This window comes from Mus musculus, chromosome 11 (assembly GCF_000001635.26).
Source record: "Mus musculus strain C57BL/6J chromosome 11, GRCm38.p6 C57BL/6J".
Taxonomy (NCBI): Eukaryota; Metazoa; Chordata; class Mammalia; order Rodentia; family Muridae; genus Mus; species Mus musculus.
In genome coordinates, this window is record NC_000077.6 from 72,646,846 (window position 1) to 72,666,723 (window position 19,878).

The 19,878-nt window shown below is 37.0% G+C and overlaps 1 protein-coding gene across 1 annotated transcript in view; it reads left to right on the top strand.

Annotated features, from left to right (window-relative positions):
- The window catches only part of Ube2g1 (ubiquitin-conjugating enzyme E2G 1), a 79,221-nt gene that overhangs the window by 39,585 nt on the left and 19,758 nt on the right, over positions 1-19,878 (top strand). The window contains exon 2 of the mRNA NM_025985.4: positions 16,226-16,328. Coding sequence (NP_080261.2) covers positions 16,226-16,328 — 103 coding nt within the window. The remainder of the gene's footprint in view (positions 1-16,225; positions 16,329-19,878) is intronic.

Below are 19,878 nucleotides of genomic sequence, written 5' to 3' on the forward strand. Positions count from 1 at the left end.
TTACTTGTTTAATTAAAAATATATATTTATTTACTTTTACTTAAAATTTAATTTACAAAATGTGTTTCTAAGTTTGCTTAGCATTGTTATGCTCTAGCTTTGTTTCTTAGCAGGGCAGCCAGAGTAACCACCACTATTAATATATATATTCTTTTTTTTTAAAGATTTATTTATTATTATATGTAAGTACACTGTAGCTGTCTTTAGACACACCAGAAGAGGGAGTCAGATCTTGTTACGGGTGGTTGTGAGCCACCATGTCGTTGCTGGGATTTGAACTCTGGACCTTCGGAAGAGCATTCGGGTGCTCTTACCCGCTGAGCCATCTCACCAGCCCCATATATATATTCTAATGGAGGCCTTGAGTTCCTCACTCTGTAAAGAATGGCTTACAAGTTAGGGGAATTTAATGTTTGGATACATGTGAAGTTATTTCTGCTTTCAATGTCTTTATCAATGAGATTAAAATGAACTTTTCATGTAGGGAGAAGTCCCACAGAAGCCACAGGAGGAACTCACATAGATATATTCACATAAATAAAAAGAAAGTCTTTGCTCAGGCTGGCCCAAAACTTACTTTGGTTTGGAGATCTTTCTGTATTAGCTTCCTTCCTGAGTGCTGAGATTACAGGCATGAACCACTACCCTAACTTTTAAAAATCATTTTTATGGGGGGCTCAGAATTGACCAGAAAGCAAACCAACCTACAAGAATATTTAAATTAAAAGTCAGTGATGAAGCAGAAATGACTCAGAAGACACAATATCAGCAAAACCCACCTAGAAGGGTGACAGCTCATAAAAACTGTAAACCTGGGTCTCACTGTACAACCTGATGGCAGTTCAGCATTTTGGAGTGTCCTTTCTATACCCTGCCTCCCCACATCCCCTGTCCCCTCGTCCCTCTCCCCGCCCCTGGCCGCAGTTTAGCTGGTTTCTGCCTCTTTTAGGTAACTCAGAATTTGTGAGAGTAACTTTCAGCAGTCTTTACTTCATATATATGCTTGGGAAAAGAGGGAACTAGTGAATCTAATGAGTTTCAGGGACTTCTTGAAGGTGTTTTGAGTAGTTTACTCTCAGAATTTAAGGAGCTTCCCTGCTACATACAATGTTTCACCTTCCTATAAATGTCTTGCCTTAAACCATACCAAGTTCTCTGTAGGAGGAAACTGTAAGGCAACATGAAAACGTCAGGAGTCCAGATCAGAAGAGGATGAATAGGATTGATTGAGATACAGTAAAATTTTAGAGATTTGGTTTTCAAAGAAATTTGGTTACACCCCATGAAAGAATAGAGGCCCAGAAAGTCCTTTTCTTTTTAAAGAAAAGTTGTAGTGAAAATGTTTCCTTTCTTACTCTCACATGATTTATGGTGTGACCTGTTCAAATTCTTAGACTATATTTATTTCCACATGTGTTCCCACTAGAAGACTTTGTAAATTTTTTGTTGATCTATTATCTTCATCCATGTATTAGTTTTCTTTTGCTGTAATAAAATACCTTGGTTAAACGCAGCTTAGAGAAGGAGGAATTTATTTTGACTATGGTTCCAGGAAGAGTATAATGTCAAGGTTGTTGGGCTGTGGAACATAGGAGCACATGAGTAAAACAGGAATCACCCCTTAGTGATGCGCTTCTTTCAGCAAGGTGAGATCCATAAAGTTTTTGTAACATCTTCAAAATGGCAACAACAGCTGGTGACCAAGTATTCATATACATGAATCTGTGGGTGACATTTAGTTTAAACCACCCCAATGTGTTTATTGTGTATCTGTATGTGTCATGTGGTGGTTAGAGGACAACTTGTGGAAGTTGATACTCTCCTTCTACTATGTAATGGTTTCAGGGCTTGAATTCAGATCCTCAGGCTTGGTGGGAGCCTACTGAGCCATCTCACTACCCCAAACTCACCGTTTTTGTTTTTGTTTTTAAAGATTTATATATGTGTGTGTGTGTACATACATATATATGTATGTATATGTGTGTGTGTATATACACATACATATATATGTATGTATATATGTGTGTGTATATACACATACATATATGTATGTATATATGTGTATATATACACATATATATGTATGTATATATGTGTGTATATACACACATGTATGTGTGTATATACATATACACACACACATATACATATATATGCACACTGTAGCTGTCTTCAGACACATCAGAAGAGAGTATCAGATCCCATTACACGTGGTTGTAAGCTACCATGTGGTTGCTGGGAATTGAACTAAAGACTTCTAGAAGAGCAGTCAGTGCACTTAATTGCTGAGCCATCTCTCCAGCTTACCCAAATTCATTTTTAAATATTTTCATGTTTAGTAATTGTTTTCTGTAGTTAGCTGGGGAAGTCTATTGCAGTTTTGCTAACTGTATAAACTCCTTTATCACTGACTTTTAATTTAAATATTCTTGTAGGTTTGTTTGTTTTGTGGTACCAGGGATTGAACTATGTATGTCCTTAAACATGCTAGGCAAGTTTGCAAGAGATAGAGGGGTATTCTGTCTTTCCCCTTTCTTTTTTTCTTCCTCTTTTCTTGTTTCTCCCTCCTCTTTCTTTTAAGGCAAAGGTCTCAGTAAAATTGCCAAGACTGGCTTTGAATTCACTCTGTAGACCAGTTATTCTCCTTCAAGCTTGTTACTTGCTGGGATTATAGGTCTTTCTATATGCTACAGTGTTTACTTGTAGGTTTCTAAAAGTTAATTATATATTAAGAATTATTTGTTGATAATGAGGGTATGTATGTAAGTATGTATACCATGTGTAGGCCTAGTGTCTAAGGAAACCAGAAAAGAGCATTGGGTTCCTGGCATTGGAGTTACAGATGATTGTGAGCCTCCGTGTGTGTGCTGTGTGTATGCAAGAGCAGCAAGGACCAATGTGCCATCTGTCCAGTCCCCCATATGTATTATTGTAAAAATATCTTAAGTAAGGCTGGGGATGATGGTATGTCCCTTTAATCCCAGCATTTCAGGGGCAGAGACTGGTGGATCTCTTGAGTTCAAGGCCAGCTAGGGACCTTGTCTCAAAAATTTTTTTATTTAAAAAAAAATACGTGTACGTGTATGTACACATAACATACCAGTGCCTATGTGTGCGTGTGAAAGCCAGAGAACAACCTCACATGTTGTCTAAAGGACATTTGCTTTGAGATAGGTGATCAGAGAGCCACAGGGATTCTCTAGTTTTGGCCTCTTCGAGGCTGGGATTTACAACTGTGCCATTTTGTAACCCTGGTAATTCTTTGTGGGTTCTGGGATCAAACTTAGGTTCTGGTGCTTATAAGTCAAGTGTGGAACCATTCTCTTAGCCTTCAGGTATAGTTTTTAATCTTCTCAAATAATTCATGGCTCGCTTTGCAACTTATCTTTTATTTTATCTTCTGTAACTATGAAGATTCTTCATTCAGTGCTCAGCAGTGTCCATGCTGATTGTGGCTATAAATCTATGGGACAAATTACCACTTGTTTTCAGAAAATATGCCACGTGTAAATCATCTTCACCTTCACTTTTCTCTTGCATAGAAACAATCTCCTTTCCCCTACCCCCAAGACAGTGTTTGTTTCTCTGTGTAGCCCTGGTTGTCCTGGAACTCCCTCTGTAGACCAGGCTGACCTAGAACTGAAGAGGCCTGTTTTTGCCTCCCAAGTGCTATGAATAGAGGTGTGCGTCACTACCTCCCAGCTGAGTTTTTTTTTTTTTTAAATTTAAATTTATGTGTATGGGTGTTTTGCCTGTGCACCATGAGTACATTAGCATGGGCCCACTGAGCTAGCATCATAACAATCTCAATGTGTGCTTATTTAGGGCTTTGTTCATTGTTAAGCTGTTTGGTTTTCTCACTTGCACTATGATCACTTCTATTGTCTTCTTTCCTCTCCCCAACTGCTTGTTTCCTTCCACTCCTCAAATAGTATTCCTTCTATATTCATGATATACAAACACATGCAAATATACTTATGTGCACATATACATACATATAATCTTGAGAGGGTTATAAGACAAAACATTAAATATTTATCTTAGTTTAGCTTATTTCACTCAACATATGATGAGTTCTATTTCCATTTATTATCTTTCATGCTACATATTTAACTCCTTTTTAAAAATGTTAAAATTATTACTTTTTTGAAAATGTTACATTATTATGGGTGAGTGTTTGTACATTTGTACTACAGAGTGCCAGTGGAAGTCAGAGAACAACTTTGTTGACTTGGCTTTCTTCCTCCACCTTCATGTTGATTCTGCTTATTAAATTTGCTGTTAGGCTTGTATGACAAGTACTTTGCCCTTTAAGCCACTGTATCCTTTATAGCTGAATAAAATTCCATTTTGTAAACATAATTACATTTTGTCTTCATCTATTGATGGACATTTAAGCTGACTTACATATTTCATAGTAAATAGATCTGCAGTAAGTATTTATTGTGTGTGCAGGTACTTTTGTGTAATGCTGTTTTGGATTCTGTTTGGTATATACATAGGATTGATGTAGGATTGTGTATAGGACAGTCTATTTTTGGGGTTATGAAGAACCAACATACTTCATCCATAATGGTCCACATATATTTTTATCTCCACATTCCCTTGTCTTAAACTTTATTTTTGCTCTTTTATTTTGTTTCATGTGCTTTCCTAGGCCTCCTGCCTGTACTCACTGTTTTTACATGATGTCTTATTTTCTTTGAAGCTTCTTAATGGTGAGAGGGCCTAGAACACCTTTCAGTAAAGATTATACTGATTGCATGCATGTATACCATTTCTGAATGGGCAGAATTCTCCCTTTTATTACTAGGAAGTGCATAAGGGATAAAATAAATCAGGATTTGAATCACAGAAGTATATTACTACCATCACCTTAGGTAAAGATTTGAAAACAAATTTAAAACATGATAGAGGGATATACCAGAAAGTGAATCAATATGCCCCTATATATTCATTACTTTCCTTGTGGCTGTGACCAATAACCTGACAGAAGCAGATTAAAGAAAAGTTCATTTTGTTTGGATCATAGTTTGTTTGCTTGCTTGCGCTCTCTCTCTCTCTCTCTCTCTCTCCCTCCCTCCCTCCCTCCCTCCCTCCCTCCCTCCCTCCTTCGATTCCTCCACCCACCACTCACCTAATTGCTCATGGTTTTAAAGACTATAGTTCTTTATGGTCAGGAAGGCATAGTGTTATGGCAGGAAGATAGATCATACTCCTGGAGCTAGCTCCTCATAGCCTAATGGATCAGGATTCAGAGCATTTGGGCCAGAGCCAGAAATTACTATCACCTTAAAGCCTTGTCTCACTAGCCCACTTCTGGTAGTTAGGCCACAGTCCTCGGGTTTTCACAACTTCCCAAAACAGTAACACCAGCTGGTGGCCAAATGCTCAAACACATGAGCATACATGATGTTTCATATATTTTAAATATAATAGAGTGTATCATAGCTGGTTCAATACTGTCTTGCTTGATATGCCTTGTATTGGAACTGGTATGGCCTGAGCTTAGCTTAGATTATTTTCTCCCATACGCCTAGGTCTAAGAAGTAGTGGAGGATTTTGGAGTGGGATGGTGTGATGGTTTGAAACAGGGTTTCTCTCTGTAGCTCTGGCTGTTCTGGAACTTGTTCTGTACAGCGGGCTAGCTTTGAACTCAGAGATCTGCCTGCCTCTGCCTTAAAGGCATGTACCACCACACCTGACTTGATTTTTTTTTAATAGGCTTATTTTATGTATGATTGTATTGCCTGAGTATATGTAACTTACCACCCTTGCCCAGAAGAGGTTGTTGGATCTCTTAGAGCTTTAGTTATAGATGGTTGTGAGCTGCCACATGGGTGCTAGAACTGAACCTCTGAGTTCTTGCAAGAATCGCAAGTGTCCTTAGATGTAGAACCATCTCTCCAGCTCCCAATGCTGTTTTTTTCTTTCTCTCTTTTTTAAAAGAATGATTTTACATTATATATATGAGTGTTTTGCCTATTGAGTCATTGTTCCAGCTCCCTCAACAGTGCTTTAAAATACATATATTTATATTTGTTTGAGTGTTTGGTTTGCATACTGTCTCTTTGTGTTTTTATGAATATTCTATAGTTACATGAAAATAGATTACTACTTAGTCATATAAATATTTTTACTTTATTATTCAAGGTGATGTATTTCTGTATAGGTGACTGTTATTCTGACCTATATAACTTGAGTTTTCATGTCATGCTTAACCAAAAAATCCAGCCAAATTATTTTGGTGCTCATCAATTTAATTTTTAGATAAAAGCAATATTTTTGTACTTGACTAATCATCAATCTATGCAGTTATATTGAACCAATCCACATATACATGTATATACATATACACATATACATATATATATATATACACGCATATATATACACACACATATGAATTTTATCTTTTAAATTTTTTATTTGTATGACTGATTTGCCTGCATATACTTTTGTACATTGTGTGCATACCTGGTGCCCACAGAGTCTAGAAGAGGGTATCAGATCTCTGAAATTTGTAGTTACAGATGGCTATGAGCCACAATTTGGTTGCTGGAACCAAACCTAGGTACCTTTTTTTTTTTTCATTATAGATATTTTCTTTATTTACATTTTAAATGTTATTCCCTTTCCTAGTTTCCCCTCTGAAAATCCCCTATCCTTTCCCCCCTCCCCCTGCTCCCCAACCTACCCACTCCCATTCCTGGCCCTGGCATTTCCCTATACTCGGACATAGAACCTTCACAGGACCAAGGGCCTCTCCTCCTATTGATGACCTACTAGGCCATCCTCTGTTACATATGCAGCTAGAGCCAAAAGTCCCTCCATGTGTTTTCTTTGATTGGTAAACCTAGGTACCTTTACAAGCAAAAAAATATTTTGAACTGCTGAGCAATCATGTGATAATATATTTAGTTTTAGATGTTTGTGTGGACTCAGTAATTATTATTTGTGTTTCTTATTACAAAATTCATTTTCAGAAGTATAAGAAGCAGGCCAGAGAGTTGGGTCATTGGGTAAGGGTTCCTGTCCCCAAGCCTGACCACCTGAATTCAGTCTATATGGGAGACTATAAGGGAGAACCAAGTCCTCTAACTTTCACAGGTACAGTGTGGTGCAGTGCACATGCACACACTATAAATAATGTAAAAAAAAAAAAAAGAGGAAAATTTAGGAAACGAGTCCTAAGGTTCATTCACAATTTCTGTCTTCATCTTAGTTTGATTTCTTCGTCTTCTTCACTCTTTGTATCACACTTGGCCTTAGAATTCTGTAGTTTTGTCACTTATCAACTATCTGAATTGTTAGTGGAGAAATCTGAGGCCAACTTGATTCTTCTGCCCACATTTTTTTTTTTTTTAACTTGATTTCCTTCTCTTTGGCTGCCCATGTTATTGCTTTAAGTTTAGTACTTCTTGCTCAAATGTTTTATTTATTCTATATTTTTATTTTCTTGTGTTATATGACTTATAACCACTGAGACATCTCTCTAGCTTCAATTTTTATAGTTAGTTATTTTTATTTTTTAAACTACATTTTAAAAGTAAACTTATATAGAGTCTTATTGTCAGCATTTTGAGATATAGGTAAAGGAGGCAGTTTCACACCGTCAACCTCAGCAGCCTAACATGTAAAACTCTTTGAGAAAAGAGTTTTAGGAAAATTGACTCAGGCCAAACCAGCATTTATGGATTTGAATTGAAAAGAATCAGGACTAGACAGCATATTATGAAGTAGAGTTTAGTAAACATTTTAATACAGGTTTAAGCATGTGTTAATAGATGCCTTGTAGGTTTACAAATGGTAAGGAAAAAACGTCTTCCCTCAGGAATATTGGAAGTTAGGATATTTTTACTGTAAACAGGGGAAGAGAACTCATAGCAACTCTCATTAGAAACATAGTTTGGATGATGTTTGGAGCTGGCTAGTATTTTTCTTAAAAGGTGATAGAGAAGATATAGGCTTGTTCTTGAGATTCTAAAGAACATTGTTATTTCCTAGACTATAGGAAGGCAATGGATAATTAACATTTTTTGTATCCTAAGATGGGACACAATTTTGTGTCTTCTTTCAGTGATGAGGAAACAGCTCTGTCAGTAAATTGCTTGTTACAAAGCTAGGAGGATCCCAGTTTAGATTCCTTGCAGGAACTTAAAGACTGAGTGCCTGTCTTTAAGTCTGTGCTTGAAGGGCCCGGGTGGAGCCCTGGAGCTCATTGGCTAGCCAGCTTAGCCAAATCAGTGAGCTCAATGTTCAGTGAGAGACCCTGTCTCAAAATTAAAACCACCAGCTGTTGGCCTCTGGCTTCCAGACTCAAGCATTTTTATGCGCACACATCTTATTTTTATGTTTCATAATACTACTATGGGTTTTATCTTACTTTATGGATAAGAAAAATGAAACTTGGAAAAAAAGAGATGACTTAATTTGGTAAGGCTAAGGAGAATTGAAATGCAAACCCAGTTCTGACATATATACTGCATATGGTATTCTGTTCCCAGGAATTTCTGCTGCATCAAATTTAAGCAGAGAAGTATGCTGATGCTGTTATATTTAAGCACAAGCTACAACATACAAAGGGCATCAGGATATGTCTAGACAAACTCATCAGTGTATATTTAGAGTATAAGAGTCATTTCAGTTTGTAGGGAGAGATAAAGAATGAGAATTTAGATGACTTCAACAACAGAACAGCTTTATTTAACCTGAGAATGATATATCAGGTTCTGGTACACCATGGTCATATTGTAGGTGGTAGAATGTCATTGTTAATTCTAAGGAATATTGGAAAGCCTTTCAGATATGGTATGACTTTTTTGTCTGTCTGCTCCATGTTCCAAATTTTTTTGGTTAGGAAGTCAGCTCGCTGTAGCCTATGACTCAATGTAAAGAGAAATATTCTTTTTTGGGGGGGCGGGGGTTGAGACAGGATTTCTCTGGGTAGCACTGGCTGTTGGCTGTCCTGGAACTCACTCTGTAGACCATGCTGGCCTTGAACTCAGAAATCTGCCTGCCTCTGCCTCCCAAGTGCTGGGATTAAAGGCGTGTGTGCCATCACTCCCGGCTCAAGAAAAATATTCTTATTGTAAGCAGTTTTAATGTTGATTAGAAATCTATAAAGATTATTAGATTGATGGATCTTTAAAAAGATCTATAGTAGAAATGTAATAAAATCTTTGCAGTTGTTTGTTGGTATATATATATATATATGTATATATCACCTTATTAGTTACTTTTCTATTACTGTGATAAAGCATCATGACCAAGGCTGTTTATAAAAGAAAGTGTTTAAATGGGCTTACAGTTCCAGAGGATTAGGGTCCGTGATGGTTGAGTAAAGGCATGGTGGCAGGAACACCTGAAAACAGCAAGCAGGAGACACAGTGCTAATTTCAAAGCTCACTGCTGGTAGCACACCTCTTCCGTTAAGGCCACACCTCCTAATCCTTCCCAAACAGTTCCACAAACTGGGAACCAAGTATTCGAACATGAGCCCCTGAGGGCCGTTCTCATTCAAACCACCAGTAGTATTTTTCTAATATTGATTTATTAATGAAGGTTGAGGAAATGATTGTTTTTAATAGTTACAGTAATTATAAAACACACCTCGTCTGTTTCTCAACACTATTATAGTGGATGTGTAGCAATTCCTGTGCTAGAGTGGTAACATTATTTTGATAAATCATATTTTACTTAAGAGAATCTACACAATATTTAGATAAAAGATTTATCGGTTACCTTAACAGTTTAAAGAATCAGGCATGATGGTACACTTCTGTAATTCCAGTTGAGGTAGAATTATAAAATCAAGGCTAGCCTGGACTACATAGTGAGACTTTCCTTCAGAAAACCAGAAACATGCCAAAATGGAAAGGGGAAAAAATTCAAAGAGGATCTGCTGTAAAGATGGGACTCTAACTTTGGGGTTATGATGCATGCCTTTAACCCTAGTGCTGGGCCACTAGGGAGGCAGAGGGAGGCTATCCAGGGACATACAGTGAGACCCTGTCTAAAAAACCAGAATGTTTATTTCTTTTTTTTTTTTTTTTTTTTTTTAAGATTTATTTATTTATTATATGTAAGTACACTGTAGCAGCCTTCAGACACACCAGAAGAGGGAGTCAGATCTCATTATGGATGGCTTTGAGCCACCATGTGGTTGCTGGGATTTGAACTCCAGACCTTTGGAAGAGCAGTCGGGTGCTCTTACCCACTGAGCCATCTCACCAGCCCCGAATGTTTATTTCTATCATCATCATCATCATCATCATCTCAATATTTTACTTGTTTATTGAGACGGTTTTTCTGCATGGCCCTGACTGTCCTAGAACTTGTTCTGTAGACCAGGCTGGCCCTGATCTCAGAGATTCGCTCACTCACCTCTGCCTCCCAAGTGCTGAGATTAAAGGCATGTGGCACCACTGTCTAGCAAATATTTATTTCTTAATATCTGTTATCTAGTCAGATTTCATATATTCAGTTGAGTCATAAACATCTCTGTCCTCTTTAATGTATAGATTCTATAGAAAATTTGTTTACAATTCCAGGCCCTGTCCTTATAATTTCTCACATGTAGCTTCTGCTAGTTATACTTACTACATGGATTCTCTTAACATGTTTCTCTCTGTGTTTATATTTGACTCTTGACTATGAGCTTGAATAGGCTCAGTTTTGCTAGGTGAGATTACCTCAAAAATAATGACTTTTATGTTTTAAAGATTTGGTTGGCTTATTTATTTTACATAGAAACTTTAAAAATGTAGACAAAGCGACAAAGTGACATTTCGGAAACTTTTCAGCTGATGTATTTTTATTTTTTAAGCCAGAGGATGGTCTTACTTAAAAAGAAACAAAACAAAACCCCAAAACCCAGAGAAGGCAAACTTTAAATTTCTGCAGCTTCTTAAACTAGAAAGATAAAGAGGAGGAAGAGAGAAAGCCATATCTTTTGAGTTAGAAAAAGTTAAATTTGAGTAATTTAGAAAATTGGACATGCTCAATTTAGCCATTCCACAGGGGCTCCATAAACAACTGCCTAACTGGAGTTTTTTTTAGAGAGAGATGTTATTTGATAACATAATATTAGTTCAGGGTTTGATAATACGATGCAAGGAAAACCAGATATTAGTTCTTCTACTTTCTTTGGTTTTCAAAATAATGTATTGCTTGCACAGAGTGGGCAAAGAATGGGGTGATGAGATGGTTCTGTAGAAAAGATGATGTTACCAAGCCTGCTGACCTGAGATTGATTCTTTACATGGTGGAAGAAAAAAAAAAAATATATATATATATATATCTCCCCATTTCTCTGTGGCTTTGGCCATCCTGGAACTCATTCTGTAGACCAGGCTAGCCTTGATTTCACAGATAATTTGTCTGCCTCTGCCTCCTGAGTGCTGGCATTAAAGGCTGTGGAATAAAACTCAAACCAAAATGACAAAATGGTGTGCTAGTATATAATATTACAGACAGTTTTGATTGTTTTTTTATGTTACTCATGTATATAAACACATTTGTCTACCCCTTATGGTTATTATTCATACTAATATTCAACTCATAACATTTTTAGCCAGTGCGGCTTCTGTTAAGTTGGCTGTTGAGTTCTTTAAACAAGACCACAGTACTATCTGATAGCTTTTGTTTTATTGAGTATTGAGAAGAGCCTAACACATTTTTTCCTTTATGCCTTAGACTTAGAATCTGTCATTTCTTTACAAAGCCCTACTTCCCTGTTAGCTGTAAATTTGTATTAGAAGACCATATTGTGGATCCTAGGAATGTTCATCATATTGAGGTGGCTGTTTCTCTGAACATTTTTAGTGTACAAGCCTAGTTTTTAAAAAATATTTTATGAATTTAATTTGACCCTAATAATTCATGTTTGTTCACTTTTCATATGTTCTCATCTTTGTAGAGACAGGTCAGAGACTATACACTATTATGCTTACTCTTAGTTTTTGTGGGTTCATGCCTCTACCCCTGTCCCAAATTAGTTGATCATTTCTCAGAACATGGTCTAACTCTATAGCCTGGACTGCAAGAGAAGATCCTATTTAAAACAACAGCAGCAATAACCACAGCCATTAGAGTGTCATGTCTGTAGCCTTAGCAAAGAGACTAGAGGGTAAGGCCAACCAGTCTACATAAAAGTTTCAAATCTACTAAGAAGAGATCATGTCTAAAAAAATTGAAAAATCAACCAAATAAAACTGCTTGCTTGAATTTCAATTGCCTGTGGCTATGGCTACTATAATTTTCTATCTACTACAACCTTAGAGAAACAATTTCCACTTGTACTTTTCCATCTTATTTTCTCTTAACATAGTTAGTGTGGTTCATGTAGATTTATAGATTTATCTTTACTGCTTATGTTGAGGACAGTTTTGGCTCCTTTTTTTTTTTTTTAACCTAATTGCCTTAATTTGGATAGCTTTTCCATTCTGTAGAAATGCGAACTTGTCATTGTTGGCTGTTAAACATATTCTTAGTTTTCCTGCTTTCCTCTTTGGCAAAAACCCTAATATATTCTGAGTATGTTTCTCAGTGGTAGAATACTTGCCTAGCATATGCAGAGTTCAAAGTACAGTCTATAACTCTGCAAAGACAACTCCTCTCCCAACATATATAACATATATGTGCTGTAGAAATTTAGAATTAAATAAGATTTCCCCTTACCTTTCAAACAGGTATCTCCTCTTGTGTTTCCTATTTTAATACATTTGTGTCATTTTAGGAACTAAGATGAGACATATATGTTCAAATGTAATAAACAACATATATACACATAATAGTAGATAAATGTATCTATGTTCACAGTATTATACAACCACTAACCTTTTCTAGTTTCAAAACCATTTCACCACTTCGTCAAGTGTCTTATATACCCACTAAATATTCACACCTACTTTAGATATCAGCATCTTGATAGTGTAGGCAAGAGCTGGTCTCTACTTATTTGCTTTGCTGTGGCCTCTTGGGTGTTAGTATTATTGTAAGTATGCATCAACATGCTTAATACAGCTTTTAAAGTATGACTGTTTTCTTTTTAACTATGTATACATTTGTGTGTCTGTATATGGGTTTGTGCACTTGAGGCTAGAAGATGGCATTGACTTCTTTAGAGCTGGAGTTACACCTGATGTGGGTGTTGGGAATCAAACTCAAGTCCTCTGCAACTGCTATATCATCTTTTAAAAAAAGATTTATTTATTTTATGTATATGAGTAAAATGTAGCTGTCTTCAGTCACCAGAAGAGGGCATCAGATCCCATTATAAATAGTTGTGAACCACCATGTAGTTGCTGGGGATTGAAATCAGGATCTCTGGAAGAGCAGTCAGTGCTTTTAACTGATGAGCCAGCTCCCTGCTATACTGTCTTTTATGTACTGAGCCATCTATCCAACTTCTAAGACTGTTTTTTGAACATTTAAATCTCCCAAGCTCACCCTATTTTTTTTTGAAAATGTATTAAGAACAAACGCTCTCCAATTCTTCTACGGGTTATCATTGTCCCGTGTATGAAGTTGAAACTTAATATGGCTAACAAAGAAAGGGTCTTTACTTTCTAGCTTTTGCCATTTTGTCTTGTTTCATTTGTGTCTCTTTGTTCAGTCATAGGTCCAGTTCTTCATTATCTACAATAATAGTCTCTAAGTCTTTCTTCCCCATTTCCCTTCCTCCCTCCAAGGCAGGGTCTCATTATTAGTCATGGTCATTTTGCAACTCAACTCACCTCTGCTTCCCATGTTCTGGGATAAAATGTGTGTGCCCTGCTGTGCTTCCCTCCCCCCACCCACTTCTTTTAAACTTATGAGACTAGACATCACAAGATAGACTTGGCTGGCCTCAGAGTTGTGGTGTTCTTCCTGCCTTTTTTAGTTATTAAAGATTGTTCTATGCCTTCTTTTGTACTTCTTTTCCTCCCATTCCTTGTACTAGTTTTAGATTACCTATTACACATTGTCCTTACGTATTTTTCTGAAACAGTCAAATGCTAAGTAATACAGTACAGGCTGCAACTATAATGAATAGAATTTTTAGTAGAAATCAAGATTATTTAGTAAATTATTTAAAAAAGGTCTCAGAGATGGGAGGGTAGTACTTGAGCTAGATCTCAAAAATCATTCATGAAAACATGATAATGGTCTTAAAACTACTGAGCTTACTTACTTATCAAAATTTAGCTAGACTTCTGCTGGAAAATGCAACAATGAGATAATTGGGATGGCTCAGTTAAGTGCTCTAGGTAGACGCTTGAGACCTAAGTTTAGAGCCCTACACTCATATAAAAACTTGGTACAGAAACACATATTTATAGCCCCAGTATTGGAGGGGACAGGTTTATACTAGTGGCCCACTACTAGAAAGTGTAACTGAATCGGTTGGAAATGAGATAACTAATGTAGAAACCTATTACCCATAATTCTTACACCTTCATCACACCAAATTCCCATCAACACTAAAGTGTATATGTGTATTCTTTTCTAGTAGCCAGTCACACAGTTTGGAATCAGTGAAAGGCATGTGTATAAGCATAGTAAGATTAAAATACAAATCATATCTTAATGGTATCTTAAAAATCTACTTAAAAGAAAAACAAGCCTGATATTTTAAGATATAGTACTGATTTTTGTTTGCTTTGCCTATTAGATTTATAAAATCTTGTGTTCAAAATCCAAGAAAAGAAGTTCTTTGTGTTAAAAATACAATTTCTTTATTTTTACATTTTTGGTCTTTTTGTGGGCATGTTGTGGTATATATTAATTACTTTATTGTTACTTTGACAAAATAACTGATCAAAACAGCTTCAGGAAGAAGTGTTCATTTTAGTTTACGGTTGGTCAACTATGTAGTTCGTCATGCCTGGGAAGGTGTGATAGCTGCAGTGTGACAGCAGTAAAATCATGGGAGGGGGTATGAGTCTTGGTATTCTGCTTCACAATCCTTATAGAATGGTTCCAACCACATTGCAAATTAAACTGTTTCGAAGCACCCTCATATATGCTCAAGAGGTGTGTCTCCCAAGTAATTTCAAGTTCAAGTAAGTTGACAAATGAAGATGGACCAGATAGCACTATATGAAATTGTAGTGCTGAACTAAAACCACTTTTGGTTGCTCAGAGTTAATGCTTCCACAGTTACCAGCATACTCTGTGTGGCATTACACTTGCTTTCATGGTTAGATTGCCTGTCTTGAGGATGATGGCAAGCACTGTATGAGAATCATGTACTCATTTAGATTTCAGGCAAGTCCTTTCTGAACTGCTCTTAAACATGATTTGTCCTCACTCACTGCCCAGTTTGAACCAGTCAGCCCTCAGCTCTCTTGACAAATAAAATAATTGATAATTTTTTTGGTGATTGTTGTTGTGTATATCACTATCACGATTCTTATGCTGACTTCAAAGATGATAGTATATTAAAATTATTAAATTATATAGTATGCATAGATACTTCTAATGTCAGTTATACTTCCTTAAAACTCATTCGATCTGCCCATTACAAAGACATCCTTATTATTCAGCCCATCTCTCTAAACTCTTAAGGATGTGCTCTTCCTAACTTGTTGTTGGATGACACTTCGTTGGCTTTCGTTTCCCTACCTTACTAGTTCCTTGTCTCTGTTCTTATTTTCTGCCCTCATCATCCATTCTCCATGGCAGAACACTGTTTAGAAGAGAAAAATCTTAGGATATCATCACTAATTCTGTAGGCACCAGTTATTCTTAGATAACTATTCCTGTTGCATAGTTGAATTTACCTCAAGGCATCATGGCAAATAGACAGATGTTAGCGTAAGTAAGAGTTAATAGAACTTAGCAATTCCAATGCAAAAGTGCTTTTGGTTGTTTATAAAGGAATTGTCCTAATGACTATAGAAAACTTGCTGTTTTTGATTTGATTTGAGTTTTGGTTTTCTTTCAACTAAAATCTCTTGTGAGATTGAGCCTCATTTGCATTTTGATGGCCTCTCATAAAACCTACCCAGAATGCTAAGAGCTTGTTCGGATCCCAGAGTAGATAGATGTAAGAAGACACACCAATTACATCTGGATAGGTTGATGTAACCATGGCTTCCTTGTTGTATGGAAATGTTGTAGTCGTGAGGCAGCATCTTAATAGTTTTCATAGTTTATGGCTTATGTGTGGTCATTCTGTAATTTACCTGTTGGAGAAAAACTATTTTAAAGTTTTTATTGAAATGTTCTTTTTCCACAGAACTCAACAAAAATCCAGTGGAAGGCTTTTCAGCAGGTTTAATAGACGACAATGATCTCTATCGTTGGGAAGTCCTTATTATTGGTCCTCCAGATACACTTTAGTAAGTATATTGGAATTGACATCTTGAAATAAGTTACTTCTTCAACTAAAATTAAAACTTAATTTTGAAAATTGAAAAACAATTTTAAAGGAGCAAACAAAATGGTTATATCTAGTATCATCTCGATTTGATCATGTGTAGAGCCTTTGTGTTATGCTTGAAGCTCTAATGTCTAAAACCTGTTTTAAAAAAGTTAGCTTCAGAAATTTAGATTATCTTGCTGCTGGAATAAATCTGTTATGAAAAGCTTTTTCTGGTGAGGTTATATGTAAACAACTCCCCTCCCCCCCAAACACACACACACACACACACACACACACACACACACACACAGGGTTTTTCTGTATAGCCCTGGCTGTCCCAGAGCTCTCTCTAGACCAGGTGGGCCTCAGACTTCGAGATCTGCATGCTTCTGGTCCCCGAGTCTTGGGATTTAAGATGTGTGCTGTGTGCTACTACTGCCTGGCTGTAAATAATTTACATACATACATACATACATACATATTCTAGAATTTAGGAGATTAATTTTTGCAAACTTGGAGAAGAGAAAATTTCATCTCTGATTATATGTCTATGTTGCTTTTGTGGGATTATGTTCATGGGAATGAAGGTGCACTAGGAGGCCATAGGTGTTGGATCCCCTGGAGCTGGAGTAACATCTGATTATAAGCCATTTGATATGAGTATTGAGAATCAAATTCAAGTTCTTTAGAGGCTCTTAACCGCTGAGCCATTGCTCCAGCCAAAAGAGAAAAAAGTCCTATGGAATTTAGAGAGGTGTTTCAGCAGTTAAGAGTACTGAGCGGTTCCCTATGGAAATGATTTTCCTTCTCATGTTTACCATGCCTTGATCCCAAAGGAAATACCATAATTAAGGAAGAAAGTTTTACTGTTTTTTTTAAACACTACTTTTAAAAAATGATTTATTTTTCTTTTATGTTCATTAGTGTTTTGACTTCATGTAGGTCTGTGTGAGGGTGTTTGATCTCCTGGAACTGGAGTTACAGACAGGTGTCAGCTGCTATGTGGGCCCTGGGAATTGAACTCAGGTCCCCTGGAAGAGTAGCTAGTGCTCTTAACTGCTTAGCCACCTCTCCAGCCCCAGTTTTACTGTTCTTAATGCCTTATTATTTATTAAAGAATAAGACTGCAAATTTTTTCTTTTTAAAAACAGTTCTTTTTAATTTAATGAAATCAGTTAATGTCTATGTATGAGGGTGTTTTGCATGCATATATGTGTACTGTGTTTGTCTGGTATCTGAGGAGGTGGATAGCATGGGAACCTCTAGAACTAGAGTTACAGATGTCTGTGACCCATCCACCATGTGGGTGCTGGGAATTGAACCTAGGGCCTCTGGAAGAACAGCCAGTGCTCTTAACTGATGAGACATCTCTCTAGCCTTGAGATTTTTACATAGAATGTATTCTGTATAGTTGTGTCTTAAGACTTAAGGGAACTTTCAAGGTCTATTTTAATAATTTTATAACCTGGTCTTCACAAAACACAGTTTATAATAGCTTATAAGACAGTGTTAGGACAACTGACTACCAGTTGAAAATGAGGCAAATGAGCTAGAGAGTGATAACAGACCTAGATCTCTAGATCTGCAGTTCTTTGGGACTGCATTTCCTTGTTGTAAGACCTCCCTCCACCCCCCACCCCCACCCGCAGCCTTCAAGTAGCTGATTTTCTGTTATCTCAAACAGCTGGTAAAAAATGTATTTAAAAAATAATGGAGGGCTGGTGAAGATGACTCGTTGGTAAATGTTTGCTATAGAAATTCGATGATAATTCCCAGAACCCATGCAAAAAGTTTAATGTAGTGGCCTGCGTTTGTAATCCCAGCTATTGAAAGATGGGAGATAGAGACAGGAGAATTAATCCAGTTATCTTGGAGGAGTAGTAGGCATTATGGCAGAAATGAGAGAAGCTGCCTCAAAAACAAATTGGAAAAATAGAGGAAATGAAGTTAAAACAAAGCAATATGGGAGTTCATGGTTTACATAGTGGGAAAACGGTGGTTCATGCTTTTTGTTATACTTTTTAGCAATCATAATTGTTGCTCATATGTTTCTTTGAAGTATATTTGCATTTATCAGTTTTGCAAGTTGATTTAGGTGAATTTGATCATGGCATGGCATTAGGATTCTTCAGTAGCTGCCAGTAGCCACTGGAAACCAGTTTAAAGATACTCCCTCACAGTCATGTTGTTATTTGAGGTAAATTTCTTAAATTTTGCAAACCATACTGTTTAAGTAACCTGGTCTATGAACCTAACACAGTTCTGGTCTGTTCTTCATGTTTATTCTTCTGGATTTAAAATAGTGTTTGTTTTTTTCCCTAGGCACAGTGCCTCAAGGGGATACCATAGGAACATTCTGATGATAGGATTCAATTTACCCTTAGTGTAGCTATAAAATAATGAGAGTTATTCTCCAAAACCAAGTTCTTGTTTAAGAATCCAGGCTTACGATTTGACTCTTAAGGACTCAGTGAATTTTTTAATCCTTACATGCATTTGTGTTAAGCATTAGTTGATCAATGAAAATATCACACACACTTCTCGGTTTTTAAAAGATAGCTACTCGAGCTTGTGGTGCAAACTTTTAATCCTAGCACCATGCAGCAGGGCTACATAGTGAGATCCCGTCTCAAAATAAAGTCCAGAGGTAAGACCATTTTAGTTAACAGGTCATTCTTTTTACTAACAAACCCATTTTACTGCCCCCCCCCCACCTTTGTGTGTGTGTGTGTCTCCATATCTCAATCTCAGCCCTTCTGTTTCTTTTTTAAGGCTATTTGTTTGTGTTTATTTAGTTTTTGAGACAGGTGTGTGTGTGTGTGTGTGTGTGTATGTGTGTGTGTGTGTGTGTGTTTGTAGCTATAGCTATGGCTGTCTTCGAACTCACTCTGTAGACCAGGTTGGCCTCAAACTCAGAAATTTGCCTGCTTCTGTCTCTTGGGTGCTGAGATTAGAGGCATGTGTGACCACTGCCCAGCTTGTTTTTATTATCTATAATTATGTGTACATATTGTAGAAATTTTAAATCCCAATCCAGAGTTTCTACCCACCTTTGATCATTCAGTTCTTGGATAAAAGACACACTCAACCTTTACATTTGTAATAAGCCTTGATCAGCTTTAAGAGCTGGGGAGATAGCCGGGTGTGGTGGCGCACGCCTTTAGTCCCAGAACTCAGGAGGCAGAGGCAGGTGGATTTCTGAGTTCGAGGCCAGCCTGGTCCACAGAGTGAGTTCCAGGACAGCCAGGGCTACACAGAGAAACCCTGTCAAGAACTGGGGAGATATCTGTCCTCTATGCTATTAATTCTGTTTCCCAGCCAATAGTCCCATTATATAATTTGACATGTTTTGTCTGGGTTGTGCTTAACTCCAACTAGCCAACTAACATGGCCATTATTTCATGATTCGTTTAACCTGTGGCAGCTTCTCCTTCATTCACTTCCTTCTCTCCCTTTCTCGATGTTCTCCTCTGTCCTCCAGCCCAGGAACCCTGACCCCTGCCTATGTCTGTGGGTGTGGGCATCTT